Source organism: Micropterus salmoides, unplaced genomic scaffold (assembly GCF_014851395.1).
Source record: "Micropterus salmoides isolate LMB-PRFRI ecotype aquatic unplaced genomic scaffold, ASM1485139v1 Ms_hic_scaffold_18, whole genome shotgun sequence".
NCBI classification, from domain to species: domain Eukaryota; kingdom Metazoa; phylum Chordata; class Actinopteri; order Centrarchiformes; family Centrarchidae; genus Micropterus; species Micropterus salmoides.
In genome coordinates, this window is record NW_024040928.1 from 11642626 (window position 1) to 11667861 (window position 25236).

General features: G+C 41.0%; 1 protein-coding gene across 8 annotated transcripts in view; it reads right to left on the bottom strand.

Moving 5' to 3' along the window:
* Positions 1–720: 720 nt before the first annotated feature.
* epb41l2 (erythrocyte membrane protein band 4.1 like 2) overlaps positions 721–25236 on the bottom strand; it is a 56304-nt gene continuing 31788 nt past the window's right edge. For 3 of the 8 annotated variants that reach the window (XM_038727847.1, XM_038727845.1, XM_038727846.1), the window contains exons 8-24: positions 23351–23447; positions 23073–23197; positions 22046–22133; positions 20024–20176; positions 19790–19887; positions 19143–19315; positions 16880–16952; positions 12883–12934; positions 12729–12761; positions 9866–10033; positions 7868–7936; positions 6832–7494; positions 5442–5570; positions 5022–5120; positions 4529–4609; positions 3168–3282; positions 721–2827 (exon numbers count right to left, since the gene is read on the bottom strand). In XM_038727847.1, the coding sequence (XP_038583775.1) occupies positions 3178–3282; positions 4529–4609; positions 5022–5120; positions 5442–5570; positions 6832–7494; positions 7868–7936; positions 9866–10033; positions 12729–12761; positions 12883–12934; positions 16880–16952; positions 19143–19315; positions 19790–19887; positions 20024–20176; positions 22046–22133; positions 23073–23197; positions 23351–23447 (2206 nt within the window). In that variant the 3' untranslated portion in view covers positions 721–2827; positions 3168–3177. The remainder of the gene's footprint in view (positions 2828–3167; positions 3283–4528; positions 4610–5021; positions 5121–5441; positions 5571–6831; positions 7495–7867; positions 7937–9865; positions 10034–12728; positions 12762–12882; positions 12935–16879; positions 16953–19142; positions 19316–19789; positions 19888–20023; positions 20177–22045; positions 22134–23072; positions 23198–23350; positions 23448–25236) is intronic. The other 5 variants (XM_038727848.1, XM_038727849.1, XM_038727851.1 and 2 more) reach the window with 5 other exon arrangements.

The following is a 25236-nucleotide window of genomic DNA, read 5'->3' on the forward strand; positions in this document are numbered from 1 at the left end:
TCCAAGAGGGCGCACAATAAATCCCACCTTTCAACTAGATCAGTTTCACAGAGAAAAGACGACAAACGAGAAAATCATCAGACAAATATAGCCGTTGTGATATAATCGAAGCCTTTTAAAAAGATTTTTATGTTTTTTTTGGAACAGCGAAAGCTTCCAAAGCTGCCTAGTGTTGCATGTTTTTTATTTATTTATGTTTTTCTGCTGCTTTGCCTCTTTGCAAGAGGGTTAGAGGTTAAAGCTTCCCCCTCATCTGGAATGTCATTTAACTGCATAGTAGAGGTCAGACCAGTGTTTCCCAGTAGAAAGCCTAGACAGTCATTACCGCTCCATGGCCTGGACATGACTCAGTCCAGAAAGAAAAGTTTAAAATTGGGGTTAAATTAAGAGGCACATACTATTTTAAATTCGGAGAATGTGTGAATAGAAAGAAAAAAATTCAGTCGACTCCCAATTCAAAACGTCACTTTGTCCAGTCAGACTGGAGGGTTAAACAAATCTAGGTAGGAATAGATGGAATGTTTCTGTATTAAATCTGTGGCACTTTTTTTGCTTACAATCAGCTGAATTTCAGGAAAGTGTTTCTGTTTTTCTGCGTCAACTAAATGCATTAGACCAAGAACCTTGCTCTAACCCATTTAATGCCACCAATATTTACACAAAATCACATTTTTGTGGAATTCTGCTGAACACTTGGGGTAAAAGGACACAGAAACTGAATAAAAACATAAAGATATTCCATTTATGGGGTTCAAGAGCACTTCAAACCCTCGGATAAGACTTCCCTTTTAAGCTGCGTTTTACTGCTGTGTTGTAACCGTTTCCATGCCTGGGAGTAGTGTACTGACTGATTCAGTCCCTTATGATTTTGTGTAGCAGAATCATGTAGAATAGAACTGAATGTCATTTTGAAACTAAAATAGGTCAAAAACATAAAATTTATTTTACTGCTGAAAAACACTTGGTCGCGGTGAAGCAGTTACAACGCAGCCATATTATCTAGACGTCCGGTATGAGCCAAGATAATCTGTCATCTAAACGCTCTAAAACCAATCAATACAGAAGGCTTCTATCTAGACTCACTCAAGATAGATAAAACTGTGTGAAGACATGCTGAATTGAATCCCAGATCTCATGATATCTAGCAGGTTTTCTTGCTATTGTCTAGTCAGGTATGAAAAGAAGCTGGGAGCGAAATTAAGCTAAACTATGGCGACAAACAGGCTCTGATGCAGAGTTAGCATGCTGGTAGAAATCCCATTATTTTGAATTCTTGTTTCAAGTTGTTCCAACTGTAAATCCTAGTTTTGGTACCTGTGCTGGTTAGAGCACAGTACTCTGAATAATTTAAATAGCAGATTATGTATTAAACATTGTCCTAAGCATATTAAAACAGGAGTGAAACTTGCCGTAGAGTAAGGCCAACATGCATCAATGTTCAATTCATTATCACTCCCAAGTTGTTGGTTCGGGCACTGCACAGCGCCACCTCTATCTCCCAATTATCCTTCAGTTTACTGGTCCTCTCTCCCAATCATAAGTCTGCTCCCTTGTTCCCCTGCGGCCCAACGGGAATGGCTAGTGTTGTACAGTGGGCGGGCCCAGGGAGAGCGTTTAAGGTAATAAAAAGCTGCATTTCTGCTCCCATCTAATCATCTTCATTAGTTTTTTACTGTACAGAAAGTTGTATAAACCGGCTTTAAAGTCAGTTCATTTTCAGTTCAAATTCATTTCTGTGTAGTAAAAATTCCAAAATAAAGTAAAACGTACAAATATATCCTGCACCATTTGGCTTCTCCAGATTAATTAAAGTCAAACCCATTTATCCGACTAAGGCTCCGTCCATCCCCGCCGGCTGTGAAAAAGGTAAAATTAACTGAAAATGAACTCACTCAGCCAACGCGAGTCAACACACGAGGAATGTGGATGAATACTAACCAAATCATAAAAATTCATAAACCAGGTTGATTGGTTCTTACTGCAGTATTTTAAGTTACAGCTCCCTATTTTCTGTAATTATTAGTATTACACTGTGATAAGGTGACACAGCTGGTTCACCTGAATGTGTTTTTTTTTTTTACTTTGTTACACTTTGAAAAAAAATGTTTTCAAAGACCAAGTTGTTGCTGTAGAAATTCACATTATGTTTACTCTCTATTTAAATCACAATCAAGTGAGGGAGCTGTAATTTAACAAATTACTTTCTTTTGTTTGCCAGGAATGCACCAACACAACTTTTCCATCGCTGATGCAGATTCCAAGTACATACCGTCCGTGTCAAATGAATGACTTTCAGACAAAAATTTCCTTTTTGAAATGCATGAGAAACTTTGTTTTGACTTTTCAGTGTTATTGAAGGTCACTGGTACAATGGTATAAAAATCTTTTTCAGCCTTGTATCTCATCAGGATTGGTTATCAGTGCATCCCTACTAATTTTATTTTTGCAAGACATGACAGACACACTATCTTCTGTCTTTTTGTAAAACAAACAGTTAAAAGAAAAAAAATGCTCTATTAAAAATTTAAAACACGCTACAAATGTTAAGCTAACAAAGTGGTTCTTTTCTGTTCCCTCAGGAAGAGTGACGATATTATTATTCTTTTTCTTGGTTTTGGAGTGAGGGATTTAGACGCACCACAAACATGTAAGAGAGACCCACTGGGAAGAGATCGGCAACGTCTCCCCATTTGTCTACCCCCTTCTCCTCCTGTGTTTCAGCTCCTCCTCCTCCTCCTCCTCCTCTTCAGTCAGTCAGGGTTGGTTGTTGCAGGGTTATGAAGGTCGTTAAACGTCAGAGAAAACAGTCACGGTGGGCCCTTCAACTCTGGGAAAATAGAGGTGAAGGCAGTCAGCCTGGGTGGTGCCGTGATTGGCACTCAATATTAGTTTCCTACTCAAAACACTTCCTTTGTACTCCACACACAGTCCTCCGTCAGTCACTGCCTACCTTCCTAAATTTAATATCTTTTCTGTTCAACTTCGCATGTGTGATGATGGCTGGTGATTTTAACAGCTTCACGTGTGGGAGTTTCATCTCACTGATTTTCAGCTTTTGTCTTCAGTAAATATACCACTATATGCACCCCCCACTGTTAATAAAGACCTCCAACATTAATTCACCATGAATAATAATAATAATAATGAGTTACTATTATTATTATTACCTGAGTTCAGTCAATCCTCCTCCTCAGCCAGTTCAGTTTCTTTATGAACCACCACTCTGGTAACAGACATGTCAGGATGTTGCTCTTTGGCCTCCTTAATGGCCTGGGCCAGTGCCTGCAAGTACCGAGGGGCAACCACACAGTGGCAGCACCGAGCACAGCAGGCAGTGGGGGAGGTGGAGGGACAAGAGGGGAAATGGTGGAGTTAAATGAAAAATTAAATAAGAAGCGTAAAGAAAATGACAAGAATGCTGGATTTACGCTCAACGCGCTATTTTACTTCTTTAGGTTAAGTGAAGGTTAACTGTATGAAGTAAAATGGCCTCAGATGGAGCGCATCAAGTAGAAGAAAATTACTAAAAAATAAATCCCATTCGCAACTCAATGTGACACAAATCTGTTGCTTTTGTGTAAATCCAGCAGATCAAGCAAGACAAGCAACTTAAAGAGAAAAACAAAACAGTGGACGATGGATTTTACAGAAAGATCCAGACCTGAGCAAAAAGATTTTCATTGCTTTCAGATATTTTGAGGGCACTACATGCAATTTCCTCTAGTTTAATTAGTGTTTGTGGCCGGACTGAAAGCCACCCATTAGAAAGTATCAGTTTCTCACATTTGAGAAATACATATCACCCATCACTTTCAAATATCTGAAATGTCTTTAAATTTATTTTATGAGGTCTTCAAACTAACTTCCGATTGGGGTTTATAAATCATATATTTTACAGACCAGTCAGTGACAATGAACAAAGAGACATTTTATATTGTTTTGAGTGTGTTTAGCGTGAAGGATTCATCACATCTGGGGCAGCTAAAGTACAAATTTGATTTTCTTTCACTGTGAAAATCTGACAATCAAAGACAAAGACAGAACATTTAACTAAGCAAGACGAGCAACAAAACAACACAGCATGGCAAAAACAAAAAGGTCAAGACACCATTTTATAGATGTATGAATGAATGAATGAATGAATATGTGAAGAGATGTCGCTGATCACAGCCAATGAGTGGAATCTTGAGTGTGACTAATGGCCTGTGGGCATCTCTATTAAGTGATTAATAAATCAAATTGTGCATTCATTCTGTGAGTAACATGACAGACATGTCACCAGAAGTCTGTCTGTTCCCTTAAGTCTAAGCAACCAGAAAAAAAACGTTAATTAAAGTAAGCTGGGGCTGAAAATTTAACAAGGTTTTTCAATTTTAAAAATAAAATTTTAAAAAGGTGCACCTGGATTACACATCTGTAAAATGATACTCAAAGAGCCTTTCACACCATCTACATTTGGTCAGATTAAAGCGACCCATCGACCAAGTTGCTTCAACAAAATAGTAAGGCGTAGGCGCGGAAAACTGACCTCGTCGTGGTCGATGTCGCAGTCGCCAGTGATGACGATGCGTTTCTCAATCCTTGTCTCTGATAGGCCGCCCTTTAACGTCTAAAAGAAAACATACAACAACAACGCTTTGATGCCTGTTATTCTGGGTTAATCATGAACTATTAAGGTCCTCCTGGGTGCTGTTGGGATACTGCCCAGTGTGGCTGGCATTGTCACGATAGTCCAAGGAAACATCAAGAGAGAGACTGACGAAAAAAAAGGTCAAATGACAGAAGAGTGCAGTTCTTCTCAACACAAATGCAAAGTACAAATAATGTAGTAGCATGGCAAACTTATACTGTATACACAGTATAAACCATGATAAAATGTGTAATACTGGTACAAATGTGTTTCTGTATGCACAGATTTTACACATTAATGTGTATTGTTGTTATATTAAATTGACTGAGTCATCATAATGTAACATCTTAACGCATTTAGAGGAGGAAATGTGTGTTTGTGGTGTGTGTACCTTGGTAATGTGTGTGGTTGTGGTAGTACACAGAGATTCAGAGGTGATTGTCTGAGCAGTCATCAACACTCCGGGCTCGCCGTCGCCGTTACCATCCAACTGATATAAGAGGAGACGAAAAGAGATCATTAATTAATGTGCATTCCCACTAGAATATCCCCCGTTAGATGTTTGATGTTCTAAATAAACGCTTTTGTCTTCAAAAAAAAAAAACCCAAACAACATTTCTCTGAGGAAGGAGGAATCAACGGCGACATGCACTGTAGCTACAAAGGAAGCTTTTTAGGAAGGTGCTTTCAAACAAAACATTTACATTTTGAAATAGTTATAAAATCTAAATATTTCACACGAATACAATACTAATGCTGACCCACGAGAAAAAAATAAATAAAAAGCTCCCTGTGTTTCTTAAGTGTGCACCTGTGCGGCTTCATATGTGATGGTCTTGGTTTCCGTGTGTACGATGGGCACTTCTTTTGTAGCTATCTCAGTTTTCTGGGCTGCAAACGTGTCTGATATAGTCACCATTTCTGTCTTTACCACAGGTGGCTGGGGAGGGAGGAGAGAGAGAAGTGAGGGGAGAGGAAAGAGGGTTAATAAATTAAACCTGAGACAGGGAAACATAAAGTGGTCTCTATGCACTAACTTTGGAAATTCACTTCCAAGTCAATCAATTTATATGTAGTTATATTTTGTTTTAAGTGTTCAAATGTGTGTTTATATTTAATTAACTGCTCTAATAATATTAGAATGTTTTGTATTTGAAAGGGAAGTGATTCAGACACACAGGTACAGATAGCAGCAGTTGTAGATGTATGAACACAAAATTTATGCGAGAAAACGCAGCAAAATTCATGCAAAATAAAAATAAAAATCAAGAGCTTCCAAACTCATGCCAGTCAACATCACGAAATGCACAATATGACAACATCTACTGTCAGCAATTTTCGAGCTACAACAGCAGCGCCACTACAAGACACATCTTTGGCGTCAACGTGCAACTCAAAGTACGACACACAGCACAAACATGCATAAAACATGAGCCGATGAAATAAGCGATGCTCGAACGGCTGGCAAACAAAAAGGCAATTGATATGTAAACAGCATGCAAAAGATGACATTCAGATGAGAGGGCGGCTTTTGCCGTAGTGGTTGGCAATGATGATTTCCACAATGCCGTTACCATGGTGACCTTGGTGGGCCAATTACACACTAACACAGAGAGAAGCATCACTACCAAACACATGGCGGACACACACACACACACACACACACACACACACACACACACAAAAAGGTGAAATACTGCATGCGGAAAAAATAAGCAAATATACACCTAAAAGCATCATGCATTACCCACTTAGGCCCCATTTACTTCATAACACTACAATACAGAGTAGGAGGCAGTGACAGCAACACACCAAACTATGTAGGGCAGGTATGAACTCGGCATGTTGATAATGGTATGAAGTAGGATGATCGGATATAAGACATGAAGAACTTAAAATACATGAATATGGTGAAAATCTAAATAAAGACTGAAATTAATTATGAAGGGGACGGTAACACCAAAACACTGGTGGTGAATTGTATCATTAAAAAGGACTCTTCTCTCTGCTTTAACTTTCATTTTAGGCTGAAAGAAGTTTTCACAGGACAAACATGTGTGAGGATGTACATGGGGCTTAAATATTCACGCAAGCAGGTAGGAAACTGGTAAGCAGGAAGGAGAAAAAGTGGGTGTTTCTACAGTTGGTAGGAGGGATCAAAGCCCAGGGAAACTCCGCAGCCAGCCCAGTGAAGACTTTACCTCAGAGCAACAAATAACCTGCGGCCGTGGTTCTGCTTCAACCAGAGAGGCTTCTCCGTTCATTTTAGGCTCAGGCTCTTCCTCTTCCTCTGCGGGGGCGACCATCCCGGTCACGCCCTCCTCGGGCAGGGGGAGACCATTAGGAGCTTCGTCTGGCGTCACCATCGGATCATCTGCGCTTTCCTCCAGCTCCCTCTCACCGTCGTTCTCCTCTTCTGCATTCTTCTTCTCTGTCTCTGTGTCCTCTTTCCTGGACTCCTCTGCCTCTCGACCGGTCGCCGCCACATGTCGGCTGACTTCCGCTGGGAGGGAAGAAGCGTCTGGAGCCATGTCCTGCTCCGCTGTCTCCTCCTCCTCCTCCTCCTCTTTCTTCTCCTGCTCTTCCTCCTCTTCCTTCTCCTCCGGTATTTGCGTATGAGAGATGGACACGGAGACATTTGGATGGTACTCCGCTTCTTCTTCACTCTCGCTCTCAGATGAAATGCTCTCCTGCTTCACCACCTTTGCCTCCGCCGCTACCACTACTTCCTCTTCGACTTTCACTTCCTGCTCCCTTGTTTCCTGCTCAGCAGGAGGGCTGATTGTAACTATGACAAGTCCAGGTTTGGGTGCTTTGGAAACCTCCTGGACGACAACGGTTTCTTCAATTTCAACTTCGGTTGTCTATACACACACGCACATACACACGCACGCATGTACACATAGTGCAAAGACACACACACACACACAATGGAGGTGCACACACATACACAACAAACGCGTGGGGACAAAAATTGAACATAAAGTTAAAAAACTCAAACTAGCATAAATGAAAATAAAACAACACAACAAAAATCAGGAATAAAAAGATGATGATGATGTTCAACTGTGGACAAAGAGACACAAGGATGTAAGAAAGTGAAGAAGACAAACGAGCAGTCACAGAATGGATGGCTGTAGTAAGAACATGACACTGGAAGCTGGAGGTGTGGAGGAAACGGTGGATGAAAAGCATCATGAGTGGCTGGATGGATTAATAGAAGGAAGTTAGGACCACCTTTGCAGGCTCTTTGGTATCAGAGATCACGTTATCGGCAGCATCTGCTTCTGTTTGGGGCACACTCTCCTGCGAGACAGAGAAGTTACCATGACAGTTATCAATCACACGGCAGTCGCGACATCATCATTGTTAGCACTTAACGTCACTGTAGCGATAGTGTAATGCTCGTTAACCACAGCGCCGGGGAGAGGGCTGGATTTGTTACTTTATTTTATGCCTCTCTGATTCTCCCTCTCTGTCCTTGGCGGACTGTCGTTCATGCACAATTAAGTTAATTTCCGTACAATATCAAGTTTGTTGCAGCAGGCAGTGAAAGAGATGGGATGAAAGACTGGGAAATAAAAAGATCCATGGAGGATGGATTTAAAAAGAATATCCCACAGATGCTTAGCTTTACTAAAATAAAAAAAGACAGAAGAAACACAGTATTGAAGTCCGCAGTTTCTTTGAGTTGATGATGACCAGAGCAAACTTGGCATAAAAGTCCAGACTTTAAAATGTCTTTAAAATTTTCTAAGCCACAAAGTCACACATTACGACTGTCCTTGGTCGTTTTCTATAAAGCATGATGCAAACTGCAGCTTCAGTACTTGCTGCTTTTTACAGTTATTTTTTCCTAAAGGAGCTAGTAAGGGGCATTAAATTGAGCAGATTTGAATTAAATCCACACACACAGAATTACCATCACAAAGACATCCTAACATCCATGGCATTCACAGCTGTTAGTTGTTTTAGATTAGATTTAGCATGCCCGTCATTCAAGATGAATGGTCCCTGATGCAAAACAAGGATTTCTACCATTCATCCAGCATCCACAGAAGGCATTATAGACAGCTCGCATCGCTTTACTGTTGTTTGTGAACACATCTGGCAAGCATCTTTAATTAACTGAGGCATTACAGGAAGTCAGTTTACTCTCAAGGTGACTAACCTATGGTGAAAACTCTCCACAGAAAGTTTCTTACATTCTGTAAATATAAAACAATGACCCCATCACTGTTTAAACAATCAATAGGCAGATACTAATTGGCCTGAACTTAAAGTAAACTGATTGCTGAATGTTCAGTAGTAGCGGCAGCACCTCAATGGCAGAGAGTGTAGCGACTGGGGAAATAAGAAGCCCATGTGGTGCAGCAGGACCGCAGACAGCGGTGGAAGTGGTAGAAGTGGTTATAACAGCATCTAGTGTCGGTTCAGGATCACTGCAGGCAGATGTGGCGGCAAAACAAAAGCCAGTGCCAGAGTGTCTACTGAAAAGTACAGAAGCTATCTCCTCTTTAAGGCTCTACAGCAACACACAGAACACAGACGAGTAGAGAAAAGATGGGAACATTTGAGAAAAGACTGAGAAAAAGGAAATCCCTCTAAGCACAAAACAACAGACATAAAACATACATAGGAGGAAGTATAGCACAAATTAAGTAAACAGCCATGATTTGCATCTCCACATCTTGTAATGATTATATGAACCAGAGCAAAATAAAACTGATCTGTTAAGGTTATCAGAAACCAGCACATTATCACATTGTAGACGGAGCAGAATAAAATCCTTGTACTGCAGGGAAATGTATGATGTGTAAAATGTGATGCGAGCCCATCTCGAAAGGGATAAAGAATTGGAGTAGCGACAGTCAGGTTAGTTTTGTAGGAAGAACTCCTGCAGAAGAAAACCCCATATAGACCATCAAGTGATGAACGAGCGCTAAACAACAGGTCATGACAACCCTAAAAAGCTTCCCATTAAAATGCCCACTTAAAGAGTAAGAGAGGAGAGGACTGTGAGTTTTTCAATCAGGTGCACAGCCATGTGATGACAGATGTTCTCCTTGCTAACAAACCCACATTGTTTCTCTGCAGAATATTGAGTAACACAGTTAGGGAACACTGCAGTTATTTGCGAAGAGAACACTTCCTCTGAACAATGTAAGTGAAATGCCCTGTAGTTCAGGCTTCTTTTCTCAAGTTGCTGACACAGAAACATCCAGACAGACGTACCACTTGTTGCTGTTGAACACGTATCGCTGTAGCGGGAGAGGAGGTGAGACGTTTCTCCCACTGGTTGGGCTGAGGAGGAGAGGGAGGTGGCGCCTCCATAAAGGAGCGTTTTAGCTGGCTAATGCTAGCTTGGTGTTTCAGAACCTCTTCTTGGGTCTTATCATGGTCCTAATGAGGGATAAAGGGATGGGGGAGTAGAAGATAAGTATGGATAAATGATGGGTGGTAGGAATAAAGGCGGAGGGGGGTGAGTGGGAAGGGCAAGAAGGTTTGGACACAGGATAGATGAGAGAAAAGAGTGAAGAAAGAGTGAGGAGAAGGAGAAATAAATAGATAGGAGGAAGGAAGAAGAAATAATGAAGGATTGATAATAGAAGGAAGTAAAGGCCGGAGTAAAAGGAGGAATGGAGAGAAAGGAAGAAAGGAGAAACATAATGGGAATAGGAATGAGGAAAAGAGGAGGGAGGATGGGGAAGAAAGAGAGAAGGAGGGAGGATAAATGGAGAGAAGGATGGGGGAGGGGAAAATCGGTTCAACAGGTTATAGGAACATTAGTCTGTCAATCAGAAGGAAGACTAGATGGACACCATGCCTCACTGGAGCCTCGTTTAAGGGCTCTGAAATCTTAAATTTGGTTCATAACCTGTATTTTATTCAAGCATGTGTGAGTTTGTGTGTTTTCAAACAGGCTGCAGTGAAACAGGGCCTCTCCATCTTGTTGAGGAGTGTTTCTTCCTTCAATCAGGACAGATAGAGCAGGGCAGATTGCAGAACATGGAGCTGATAGTGGTGACCACACTGACCTGAATTCACATGTAAACAGTTACATTTTCAATTAGTCATCAGTTTGCTTTATTTTCTCATTCAACACTCTTAGTTTGTCATTCCTTTCATATCCATCTATCCTCCTTATTCCCTTTCACTCACATGCATTACAGGATGCAGTGAGGATATATAGACTCCTGTAATGCAACAGATACCAGCTGGCAATGCATCACTATCAGTCCCATGTTGCATAAAAAGATGTGCTGTTGTTGTTTTAGTATGTTATCAATCCACGCAGCATTCAACGCTGGCAGCCAATCACCAGAAAACAGAATTCCTTGTATGGGTTAGGGAGGCAGGATTAGTCAGGTTAGACGCAGCCGCCTGGCAATAATCGAACTCTTTGATCAATCAAGTACTTGAAATGTAACACGATAAAACAAAGGATCACAAAACAGCATTAAACATGCACAGAGCATGCATAAAAGTCACGTTCACACATCACGCATCCTATTCACAAAGCAGCCATTGTGAACACTCAGCTTAGACATTTCCTGGGGAGCAGAACCTTTGAAATATTAAGGCCATGTAAAGTTGATATGGGTCACATGAAACATTAGCATTTGTTGCACATATTTTTCTGGCCAACCGACAAATTAAGTTTAATATTCACTCTCTTTGTAGCTCTATTTAGCACCAACTCCTGAGCCAAAGACCTGGCTCTTCAACTGCTGAATGTTCCATTAAGCTAATCACTTACATTGTCTGTCTGCAGTTTGATGCTGGGTACAGTGGGTTTATAAAAGAGTTTTCTTGCTGAAAAGCTGGATACAGTGAATGAGCTGAAAGACACGCAAATATTTGCAGACCTGAGTGGAACTGCCTCATTGATAACTATGTGAGTTCAGCACCATTCACATTACATGTGGTCATTTGATCCATTGTTCACATAAAAAAAAGATTTATGCAGCTTTAAGTGACATGTGTTTTATATATAATTTATGACAACATTCTCAGTCTCCTAAGTCAGGAGTTCAAAATGGCTGCCATGTGAATTAGGACAATAAGCACTGATACCTTTTCATAGCAAAACATTTTCAATTATATTACAATTACTCAGGGGGGAAGAATCTTGAAATAGCTTAGACACGCATAAAAACACGCAGGCATGCACACAGAGCCTGAGAGTGCGAGAGGGCAGCAGTCTTGTACAGTACAGTACAGAGGAAGTTGTAGTTCTGATGGCGTCAGAGTACACAGAAACATGTAGTCCTTATTTTCGGCCATCAGACGATTCCAGTACCAACCTCCAACATTAAATTACTGTGCCTCACATAAATATTGTCCCCATACACTCTCAATGGACTCTGTAAGGCAGACATACAGTAAAAAAAAAATGAAGTGGAGAAAATTAATTTTAAAAATAGAAATAAAATGAATGTGCTCTTCAAAATAAAACAAAATCTGGAACAAAAATGATAAACATTAAGTGAATGAAATAATGAATAAATCATAATAAAATAAATAACTGTGCATGTGACGACACAGCCAAAATGTCTCAAACTGTGATGAAGGCTGGAAGCACAATTTAAAAACATTTTGGTATTACGCATCAAATGTAATGATAATGGCATTCAGACCCAATACATGCAAATTTCAAAACATCACAACACCAGCAGACACAAACCAACAAACCACCAAAGGGCTTTCAGCAAAAAAAAGGGAAAAAGAAAAAAAGAAAAAAAAAGAACCAGAAACCAGAACTGAAAATGTGAAACCATAAACCACAGCAGAGCAACCAGTAGTGAAGGCTGGGGGTGAAAGTGCCCAATCAGGATCAGTTTTTACACTCACACCCAATCTGAAAACAAAAGGTTTTAATCAGCTACATATTTATTTAGCTAAATATCAACAGCTGTTGATGTAAATATTTAGGTTTTTCAATTTCCAGATTGGTAATAGTAGCGGACAAAACTGACTCTGTATCATTGTAGGGCAACTTCACCCTGAAAAGAGTGAACCAAACCAACCAACGCGGGCAGAGCAAATGATTGACAAACTAAACACACAATCAAACAACCAAAAACAGTGTGTGAACCTGAGAGAGGGCAAGCTCACTGGCTCCAAGTGACTGTTGAAGGAGTAAAGTCAAGAAAAAAGTAAGGACAGGTTAGGTTTACTGAATGTACCATTCCTACATTATTCTCCCAAGAATTTGCAAAGCATGCTGGGTAAAGACGGACCCTACAGACCTGGGTTGGTGCGGCTTCCGCATCACCAGGGCTTAAGTCCACCTCTTTAAACTTCATGTCGCAGCCATGGCGATGGCAGGCATGACAAAATGAGCAGGATAGGGGGCACGAAGAAAGAAAAATGTGAAATGGATGATGGGAAAAGCTAGTTTCTTCCACAGCAACCTTGGCGTTAGGGAGCGCTACTGGTCATGTGACTATTGCACCAAACCCACAGGAGCAATAACATGTAAGGAGTCTGACATGGTCAATAAAAAGGAAGGACAGCAGGTGCTACTGACTACTCCTGCCTATATTAAAAGATTCACAGTCTGTGTAAGTATTATCATATGATGTACATACATTTATGTTTTTCCTAAGCAGTTTTTTATGTACATAATTTCTTTCTGGAAAACAGCACACCTTGGTAACTGCGCTACAAGTCTACAACACTGTGTTTACAACGGGTCCAAAACAAAATCAGATTCACTTCATCTACAACAAGTAAAATGCTACATCTACTATAGTTCCCGTCTAGATTTTTATGACATAAATGCTGCTTTTTATTCAAATAGAAGGATTATGGAACTATTCTCTACAATGTTTTCCACCAGGAGGCAGCTTTTACTTTAGTAGACTCAGTTACTCTGGCAGTGAGCTGAATAATCTGCATCCACAACTTCAGAGCCACCACAAGAATGCCATTATATTTTGACTTAAAACTAAGCAAACAAGGGACAGGGGGTTAAGGAGAGAGTCCTGAACCCCAGGGATCGAGGTAAATGTAACACTGTTTACTCTTAATATTCATTAGCAATAATACATAAACCAAGAAGCTGCTACAGGGTTGACGGGGTTACTGTATCTTTCCTGGGCATCTATCTGTGTGTACAGTTATAACATCTAATCTACAACTAATCACTCAGAGCAGCCCTTTCGCTGCACTACAAAGGCAAAATGCAGCAACTGTTTATCGCTTAAGTGCTAATTTATTTTGCATTTTACAAATTTACACCATTACGTCACTTCATTTGATGAGTGTGACATTAATCTGCAGTGTTAAACATGGAACAGCCGTGGAGACGGGATGCCTTTTTGAGCCTGAAACTAAAAGCGACTGATTTAAGGATTTGAAATTAATCAACTGGTTAAAACAAATCTCAAAAAGTGTTCTGCACGTCATAAATATTACTGCATTTTGCCATTGTAAATTATCCTCCAACTCTTTCCTTCCCTAATCTTTGTACAGTATTTAAATCTCTTAATATACCTATAATTTCTCTATATTAACACTATAATAATATTTTCATTATTTTAACAGTGTTTATCCTTTATCAACTCTCTGAAGTTTAATCCTTTGTTTAATCTTACTTATTCTAATCTTTGTTCTTAGTTACAGCGGGGTTGGCAGGGTGCGGGATGGTGAGAAAAAGAAAGTATTAGGTAAAAGAGGAGGTGGTGGCAGGGGTGAAACAGAGGAGGTCTAAAGGACAGAGGAGGAGTGGAAGTGGGTTTGTAGGGTGTATTGTGTGTTTTTATGCAGCAGGATCGCACATCTCTTGCGCCCAGGTAGCACTCGTGTGAGTGTGGTGCCTGATGCGCGGAGGTGTGTGTGTCGGTGTGAGAGGAGAAGCCTGCTTGTTAAAACCAGAGCTCGACTGATCCTCAGACTGATCGCTTGGCGTATCAGCGATGAACACTGGCAAAACTGCCTTCCGTTGACTAGAGACCACGTTTTCTAAGTAGCACAGAGTCAGGCCGAGGGGCGTGGCTAAAATGAGGGCTAAGACCAAGGACTGGCTTGCAGTCAGCATCACAACCAACAGGAAGACAACTAAAAGGCAGGGAAGGAACAGAGGGGAGGGGTTTAAAAGGTAGCGATGCATGGATGGGGTTAGGGTAAAGCGAGAGGGGGAGGAGCGAGATGGAACTGAAGAGAAATAAGACGGCAGAGAAGAGAGAGATGGGAGGGAGGAAAAGACAACTGGAGGACAGGTAAGGGAAGAAATCGAAGGCAAATGTAGTCGTGTTTGGAGACAAAGAACAACAGGAACCAGACTAATACATTTAGTAGGCCGACGTCTGGTAATAAACGCCACACAGGGAGTCAATTTTTGCGCCAAACTGCTAAGAATTTGACATAATCTGGGTGTAGCCATATTGGAAACGATAAATTTGGGGGCATTGAATGTGAAAATCTTTAATTTCCCTGCAGACTCTGAAGTGAGCTTGGTCACAGCGGGAGTAAAAAAGCACAGTTTCTTTGTTAATCCTGAAGACAGCGTTGTGGGCAGAAACCTGCTTCCATTCTTCCCCAAAAGGGAGAGAAAACACAGGATGAAAGAAACATATTTAACCACACCCCTCAGAGAGAACCAGCTCCACCAATGTGGTAACCCAGCTGTTGCTGTAGTTTCAGCCTCACAGCCCTCCTCAACTTCCAAAACCTCTGAACTGTATGTATCGGGGCTTGTGATTGGGTAAGAGGCCAGCGGGTTTTGTGCGAGGTGGTCAAGATCGGTCAGCTGCTGATCAGTGAAAGGAGGGGAGGTGACTTGGGGAAGAGTCCACGGTGTGTGTGAGACGGCGGTGTCGTCGATAAGGTCGTCGTCTTCGGAAATGTCTGATAGGCCGTGGTCGAGCTCGGAGATGGAGTCGAGGGAACGGGGGATGGAGGAGAGTGAGGACGATGAGGAGAAGGAGAGAGGAAACATGAAGATTGACTGATAGAGGTGGATTGCAGGAGAGATGAACACGGACAGATGGAGAGGAGAAGGAAAAAGAGGGAGAAGAGGGACAACATATAGGAGAAAACAAAAAAGTAGAGACAGAGACAGGGTGGGTGGGAAAAGAAAGGAGACCAGCGCGCACACATCCACAAAGTGAAAGAGCAAGCAGTGAAGACATAAGTTAAAAAAGAATTAAACCAAAACAACCGACGCAAGGTGCATTCAAAATATCATTTCATTTTTATGAAATGATGACAAAAATGAAGAGTATGCAAGAGTGGAAGTGGAGAAAAGCAAAAAAAAGGGAGCATGTGAAGGAAAAAAGAGAGAGGGAAAGAGACATAACATTAGTCAGTGAACAACACACCAAAAATAGGTTAAAAGTGAACATAGCAGGGTTGTGTACAGTGCAGAGTACAGTTGTGTGCAGAAACAGTGTCAACGTGGGGGCCACCAGTGAACGAAGCCTAAGACAGGGGTCAACTCCACAGTGCCGGGGTGTGAGCGAGGGTTAGGGAGAGAAAAAGGAAAGTGGGGATGGGGGGTGGTGGAGCAGGAGGCATGCAATAACATACAGTAATACACTCCAATACTAAACTGCCTGGCTACCTCGAAAGCTAGCTGTAGCCGCAAAAGTTAAAATCCAAGGAAAACCCCCTAAAATAAAGATAGCATATTTATCAGGTAAGCGTTTAAATGAAAATGTGAAACTTGCTCTGTCAGTCTTGTTGGTCTGTGTGCCTCTCTCACTCACACACACACACACACATATACACAGCTTAAGGTGGCAAAAATGTGGCTGCCTCCTGGTCCTAAAGGAGGTTAAATATCTAAATTATCCTGTGAACACAGAAATGGCATTAGCATAGGACTCTTATCGGCTGTCTCTATAGTTGATTTTAAGTCTCAGTATTAACCAGATAAAAGCACTGTCAGCCTCCCCAAAAACTCCAGTACTAAGCACGGCCCAATAGAAATGGCTTTAAAATGACACTTAATATGCCTTTACCGTGTATTACAATATTAATATAACAAACCCAGGAAAAAAGCATGTTGTTATAATGTTCTAATGAATAAAATTAAATAATGTCTCTTTCGTTGATACACAAACAGTTCCTGTGGGACAACCAGATAATAATATCATGACAACAAAGAAACAAAAAGAGTTGCTTTCTTAGCATTCTTCTTTCTGTCTTGTTTTCTGTCTCCTTCCACAGTTGCATGTAACCACACCTGTTGAAAACACAACACACACACACACACACACACACACACACACACACACACACTTAGAGTCAGAGTGGAGCTCACGCCCGTTTTCAGCCGTGTCCCTGCTGGCCTCCGTTATGCTGATCACTGGTGCTAAGGAAGGAGAAACACACATAGTAGAAATAAATTAATATAAAAATAAACATAACTTTCAACTTCTTAACAATTTAACACAAAATAAAAACATACTGATTCTTCCACCGACAGCTGCATGAAACACTTGAACACATGAAGGTCTGAGTAGACTCTCAATTCAGTCCCATACAAAGGCAAACTCAAATGATTCCCTTCCTCTACTGAATAATTTGCAGTTACTGTAACTTCTACTTTAGGCAGGACAGGGCATAACTGTTGCAGCTATTATTGTTAGTCTGGGTGTGCAATATTGACATAAAATGATATCTTGATATTTTGTGGGATTTTGTCTTTAACGATAATTAGACGATATTTGTCATCCTTCAAAAAAGTGTTTGAAAAAGTCTAATACTCACTCATGACATTAATGGAAAGAGGTCTTATTTATTTATTTAAAACTGAAGCATTCAAGTAAAAACAATATAGAAAACACTGTATTACTGACTTCAAACAGTGCAAGTATAAGTGAAACATTTCATCTGTCGCCATATTAGCCGTGAGTTCTGTCATAGCTGTTGTTATAATGGCTTTGATCCTGTCATCATCATTGTAGCGGTGTTTGACCTGGAGTTTGTTTTTGTGCTGGTACCTTTTTATATACAGTCTATTCATAGTTTTCAGTCACGTGACATGCGCAGTGACCTGGAGGGCAAAACAACGACCAACATAGTGGCTGAAAAAGCCACAAAAGCAGTCAAATTTTATTTGGATCATCTTTCAACTTTAGAAAAAGAAAGATATGAACGGTACAGCATCCGCTGCCGCATTTCTACCGTTCAAAACCGCCAGGTCCCTGCTGCCGCTCGACTGCGGTAATGTTTAGCCTACTTTTACCTTCTGGGGAATCCCTCACCTCCTAATACAGCTCAGGCTTGTCTCGATTAGTAAATCCGAAAACACAACAACCATCCAGCATTTTGGCGACACAAAAAGTAACAAACCCAAAGTAACAGTTTATTACTTGCATATTGGTTGGCAGGCAACGGAAATTAACGTCTTTTTGCCATCCAAGGGAGCATTTTCATTGGAGTGTGACGTCACGTGAAAACTATGAATGGCTGGTGCCTGGCTGGTTCAGGCCTGTTGTGGGCAGCTGACTCCCAAAACTTTTCAAATTCCTCTGTGCAGTGGTTAGTTTGTGGTCTTTAATGGCAACCGATTTTCAACATAGTTTGCTGATACACGTCTTCTGAGCAACATCTGTCTTTTCAATGCCAAACCAGCTCCATGCAAGTGAGGTTGATTCACGTTTAGCGATTCAGTCTAACGACAAAGGCTGCAAGGCTGGTGGTATCAGTGTCTTTCTCCTGGCGCTGTTTGTTTACTCTTTTTTAACTTTAGTCATGTGTTTTTCGGCAGCTATTGTTATTTCTTAATTCTAGCATATGTGTACTGCCTGCAAGAAGCAGTGACTTCGCGGACAAGGTGTTTTTTCCAAGATAACAAGGATGCTGGCTTGCAGTGGAATAATGTGTCCAGCAGGGGACAATATAAGACAGTGGAATAACCCGACTCATGTGACACAGAAGTGCACAGCTGCATGAGGTGGGGAGCCAAATCCGGAAAACCACAAAAAAAACTTAACACGGTGTGTACTGTTTGTATGACAGTGAAATATGTATTTGATGTGAAAAAGGCTCATTTAAAATTTGAATAAGAAACAAGGCTGTGTAGAAATTCAGACAACATTAGTTCAATTATTAAATGTGATCACTGCAAATTTTTCCCATATTCTTCTCTGCCATGACATGCGAATGACATGAGAGTATCTTCTGTATCTACACGCTGCATTTCTTTCATTGTGACTTTTCTTTTAGACGCGCGTAACATTCTTTCCTTCCATCTCTTTCTTTCTCCCTGTCGGTCTCTCACTCTGTGACAGGAAACACATGCTGCAGCTATTTCCTGTATCTGGTCAGACGTGAACATTTTACATCCAAACTGATGCAGAAACGCAGACACAACCCCGTGAAAAACGCTCCATCAATGACCTCACTTCCATCTGCCCATCATTCCTTCCGCTCCCTCTTTATGTCTGTGTATCCATTCATTAAATAATTGTTTAGAGTGAAGCTGGAATGTCATCTTTGTGTGTGTGTGTGTGTGTGTGTGTGTGTGTGTGTGTGCGTGCACGCGTGCGTGTGTTACCTCCATCCAGACTGCGGCTGATCCGTTTAGATGAGGTGCGTTCAAAGTTGGGTGCAGGTCGGTCTATGAGGGAGCTGGCCGTGCGGGTCTGGGCCTGGGTCCGCCCGCTGTAACGGAATTTGGAGCCCAGGGTCAAGAAGCGGGCCTTGGTAGGAGGTTCTGGTGCGTTTAACCTAGAGACAAGAGACAGAAATAGAGGGAGGGAGGGGGAGAAAGATGGGAAAATGGGGGACATAAATTTTAAAACTTATTCAGGGGGATTTACTTTTACTCTGTGTGTATGTGTGAGAGAGGCAAAAGTGTTTCCAGGCATCTCCTTCCTCAACAGGATATTAAAGCTTATTCCTCTCTCTTACACACATACAAACATGTAGCAATGAAACACACCTGGTTCATCTTTGTGTGTGTATGTGTTGCCCCAGGCATCGGACCGGTTAAACCACCACAAGATACACTCTCTCGACTTATTGTCTGGAAAGAGACCCGGCCTTTTTATTGAGCCTGATAAAGCACCCGTTTCTCCCTTGAACGTTCTCCAACAAGCTGCTACGATTACCCTAAACTCCGCACTGGAAATCTCTAAAGTTTGTGTGCATACAGAGTGCGTGTTTGCTTTGTGGCGTGTATTTAACTTTGTGTATTTCTACCTGAAGAAACTGTGATTCTCCACACAGACTTTCCACAGCCTTTTGGCAGATCGATGATTCTGGAGTTTGAATCCCACTGTGCTCTCGAACTGCTCCGTCTATCAAAGAAACATATAAGCAACAAAAATTTAACTACAGTATGTTAGAAGTACTTTGTTATATCAACACTAATAATTAGTTGCATTCTTTTGCGTAGGACTGAGGGAATCTCAGTATTTATCAGTGTGTACATACCTCTCCTGGTCTGATCTTAATGTAGAAGTTGTTCCTCTTGTATGAAATCTTGAGTATTTTGGGCCAGGCAAAACGATTTATCCGAAGTCTGTCTTTGTAAACCAGGAGTCCGTTGGCGCACACGCCAAGCATGATGTCCACACCTTCCGAATCCTGTGATAGTCATATTCAAAATGTACATAAAAATATTTTATAATATGAAATGGTTCATTAATCTCTGTGAAACATCTGTATATGATGCCTGTTTGTCTAATTAGATCATACTGTACATTCATTGATTTCTAAAGTAGTCTGCTAAATGTCAACAGAAATTCAGTTACCACGCACACACACCGTCATTGAGCACAACTCTAACATGATTAGCCAACAGACTAACGCACTAGCAAAGCTTTTAAGTCCAAGGCCATCTGGTAATGGTAAGGGGCATATCGAATACAGGAGTAAATTAACAGGAAAAATCTGTTGGACTAATGGAGGATGCAATATATTGATAATGAACAGTTTTACTGGGACATGCAAACCAGTCAAATGGCCTTGCCATCCATCAGCTGGTCATTGATCTCCGTGCTCCCAGCAGAAATACACTTTAGCACTTTGGCTTGGACACACTGACAAAACGGATATAGGAGAAAAATACTTTTCCATTTGCTTTTTGTAGTTTCTGCAAGTAAACTATTATTTCCTTTTACTTTAACAACTGAGATAGAATTCCACAGAATAAAAGATGCTCCAACGATCAAGCTTGACTTTGAATAAATACTAATAAATATTATTTAAAGAATACAGATGGTCCTAGATGTTAGATGTCATGGCTTGAATGTCAAGTGCAGTCAATTATTCTGTAGTGAAGTCTTTACTAATGTACATACTGTTTTCAGGGATTTTTGCCCCTGCTGCTGTCAGACTAATTCTCAATGGACCAAAACAACAAGTAGACTCTAAGTTATGTCGCTACAACTGCTACCTTCTGCAGCACTGCACTGTCTTTGCGCTGTTAGGTATACTTTACAAGTAGCAAGCAACTTTGTTTTTGCTGTACAACAAATGTATTAAGATACTTATGCAACACCCAATTCCATTGCCTCAACAGCAACTGTTGCAAGTTCCTTGTGTCTCTTCATTTCTTTTTTACAATGTTTGTCTCAATACACATTATAGCTACTATTTATGTCTGGATATAGTGTATATATTAAGCATGTTTTATTTTTATGTTTCATTTTGTATAGTAGATGCTCATAATGTATATAGTATTCTGTTCTGAAATTACTAATCTATACTCTGCATCTGTTCTTGTGCTTCTGCTGCAGTTTGCATTTAATCATGACAAGTCTTGTATTTCACTTTTCAGATTTTATCAGAATTCTTAATGTATCAAATTGTATTTCCATTAAACAGAAAAGTGTATTTGTTCAATATGATTCTGATTATCCAGTGTAAAATTTGAAAGGAACCATTTGTGAGCGTTAGGATCATGAAACTTGCACAACAAATGAATGGTACACAACAGAAATAGATCTGCCCCTTGAATTCCCACAACTTTGGTATGCTGGGAAAAAAAGAAAGAAAGACTTTCAACGTTTTGAAATGGTCTCTGTGCTGCCCTCATCTTTTCCCCTGGTTCTCTCTCTCTGTGTTGCAAACAAGTGGAGCATGCCCTTAAAGGGGACGTGCCTTTTTCAAGGATCTGTCCCCATCTCATTCTACCTTTATCTCTGTCTGTCATGTCTTTGTCTTCTCTACGTCCTCAATCTCATGTCCTCTCCTTCTATTTTCAGACACTCACTCTCTCTTTCCCTCCCTCCCACATGCATGTATATTTACAACATTTTTTTCTGCCTGTCTTGTGCAGACACACACGAACATACTCAGACACACATGGAAACATGCACGCACGCTGATGATGACCCGCAATCCTGACTGGCTGTTCCCATGGCAATGGCCTCTCTGAGTGTTTGTACAGCTGACACACAGATACAGAGAGGAAAGGAGAGGAGAGGAGAGGATTCATTAATTGATTCATACCTTAGCATGGTGCAGGTCCACCCCGTACATGGACAGTTTCTTGGCATTTTCTAGAAACTGAGCGTCGGCCTGTGCTGGTGTCATTCCCCTAATCACACAGAAACACCCTCAGATTAATATTAGTATTGTGTCCAAACCATGTTGTCAAGAAAACACACGTGAAATGTTAAAATTAAAACGGGAAATGAGCGATCCTGCACACGAAACAGCTGTTTGCTATTAGAAAGATAACAGTTATAAAGACCCAGAATATGGGTGAAAGGATAGATTAGCACACGCAGGTAGCAGGGATCGTCTGAGCTACAGAGAGAGCTGGGGGTGTGTTAAAAGGTGTAGCTCCCGACACGCAGTTAACTCATGACTGAGGTTACACCTCACGGCCCAAAAAGGAGAACAAACGCATGTGTGTACATATTCAGCTGAGGTCTGCGGCTTACTTAGGCTAGCCTTCAACTCAACAATCAATCATGATTTCAGCTAAATGCTAAAGTTGTTGTTACTCGTCTGTGTTCTGCTAACAGAACACCGGGTGCTTTCTAATCAGATGCCATTGTGCTGTTGCCGAGGTGACATAGGTTTCATTTTACAGTGGACGGATGGTAACATTAACTTCTTTTAGCTTGAAATAATCCCAAACTTTGGACACTTTCTTCTTTGTCCCTTGCGATTTTCTCTCTCTTCCTGCACTTTGCAAACAGTGCCATTATAATCACCTCTTGTTCACAGAATAAGCGTGATGTGCCACAGTTATAAATGTCTGTGCGAAACAGGGTGCTGGATAGTTACATGGATTAAACGAACAAAAGAATTTGCGTCAAAGCATTTTAGTAATCGATGCATCGTTTCAGCCCTACATAAATCCATAATGTTTGAATTATACAGAACACGAAAAAGATCCAGTCACGGTCGCTTTACTACAGAGGTTATACATACAGATGACTAATCTATCTAAAGCTTTTAATGACAAGAATAAGACATAAACATGTCCATGACTACTTTTGTCTATGTGACTCTGGTTCTCTCTGACCTGTGAGACTTGTGGAGCTCAAGAATCTTCTCCTCCATCTCCTTGTTCTGATTGGGTGCAAAGGTCCGCTGACCGATATAGTCCAGAGGGCGAGGCTGGTCGGGTTCATAGTCACCAAATTCTGCCTGGAAACCAAAAGGAGACAGCTGATTCATACATACTGATACATAAACAAAGACGGGTTACCAAGCAAAGTCATATCTGGAAACTGCACACTTGCTAGCTCCTCGCCCACCTGCACAGACATACAGTACATATCCACACATAGTATATTCTACCTGCAATGTGTATGACCCCAGGAGAGCGTGAGTGACAAATGAGCAAGGCAGCCGACCAGAAGCCACATCTTCACGGAGCTGCAGACACAAAAGGTACCTGCGAGAGAGAAAAAGGGAAACAGGCAAGGTTTTAGCTGAAACTAAGCCTACTCACAACGACAAAAAACTCGTTCTGAGCCTTTATTTGAACAGGACTGGCTCCATTGTTCATGATGACAATAAAGAGATCCCAGTGGCCAAATTGTCTCTCCTCCTGTGAGGCCCAAGCACAGAGTCAGCTGGGGTGGATTTAATCTCTTTGTTGGTGCTGTATGTCTAATACACACCATGACATGCCCAAACTCAGTTCCATAGCATGTGCGTTTGCACTAAGTGCATTGTCCAGTGGTTCTGTGGATTTACGATAGTTTAAGCTGTCCCCTGCAGTAAACCTATAGGGATGGATTCATTATGTGAATGGAGCTTCTGTGTGGATTACTAATTCTGACACCTCAGGGAGCTAGTGAATGTATCATCCTGGCTACTGAAAATGTTATTCAAAAGTCTCTGCAGTGGGACCGACACTTTCTGACATGGATGCTTAAACCCCAGTCATCCAGTTACAGGGCCTCTCTTCACTAGCCAAATATCCTGTCCCTGGACAATTCTTGATTGAAAACATCTTAAATGAATTACATTCCCTTTATATATAAAATATACATAATAATAATAATAATAATAATAATAATACAGTGTGTGGCAACCCCTGTGAAAAACATGTATTAAATTGCATTTAAAGCAACTACAAAGAATTTATTTTGTGTTGGTTTTGGCGAACCCTATACCCTGTACACTACCTAGTGAGTGTACGTCACAGACTGTATGTTATTGTGCGTTCCGTTTACCTCGGAAGTTGGAAGTCGGAGCTGGTAATGACGTCACACCCGAGTTGACCCGGTTCCAGTACACAAAAGATTTCAAGTCAGAAAACCAAGATAAACCCCACTGGCCATTGTTAGCAATACCAGTTGAAAATAATGCTTTATGCAGTATGCTGCACATACAAACAACGTAGCAACAGGTCCACAGATTTAAGTGTGGTGGACAGTGTGTACAATGTATGAGACACAAATAAAGAAAGAAGTGTGATTAAAAGTATATTACTACAGCTTTCACTCTGTTGATGCTCGGACCAGCCATCTTGGATTTTGAATTTGGGGTTGGTAAGGTTCTGCCGACTGAGTCGCGCGCGTGTCCTCGATTAGACTTTAGCTAAAACCATCAGAGAAGTTGTTCATCAGACATACACACCCGCCTAAATGCTGTGTGCTTGGAGCATGCAAACAGCAGGCAAAGTACTGTTCCATATTAGCAGTTATATGGAGCGTGTTTATATGGAAGAGACGCTGCTTTCTTAATCTTTGAAAACTGTACAACCCTGGAGCAGTGTGAATGAATTTGCTGTTCAGAAAATCTGATTCTTGATGAAATATGATTGTTTTGTAGAATCGAATAAAGTATATAAAAAGTGTGTGTGTGTGTGTGTGTGTGTGTGTGTGTGTGTGTGTGTGTGTGCTCGCACGCATATATGTACAAATACAAAATTAATTAACAATGTGTACAAAGCCAACTTGTGTCTGTTTTTGTTTGTTTGTGTTTCAGGCCTTAGACATGCAAATAATTTATTTTATTTTAAAGCTGCACTTATCAATAATTTTTATATAAAAAAATGGGTCAGATGATTATGTGTCATGTGAAGCTTACATTAACAGCCCACAGAGACTTATTAAGCAATTCTGCAGTTCTCCACAGTTCTACAGAGCCTGTTAGCATCTTTCAGCTCAAGGTTTTGGTTTTAGGGCTTGTTTCAGTTCACTCTCACTGCATTTCCAGTAGCAGTTGCCAGC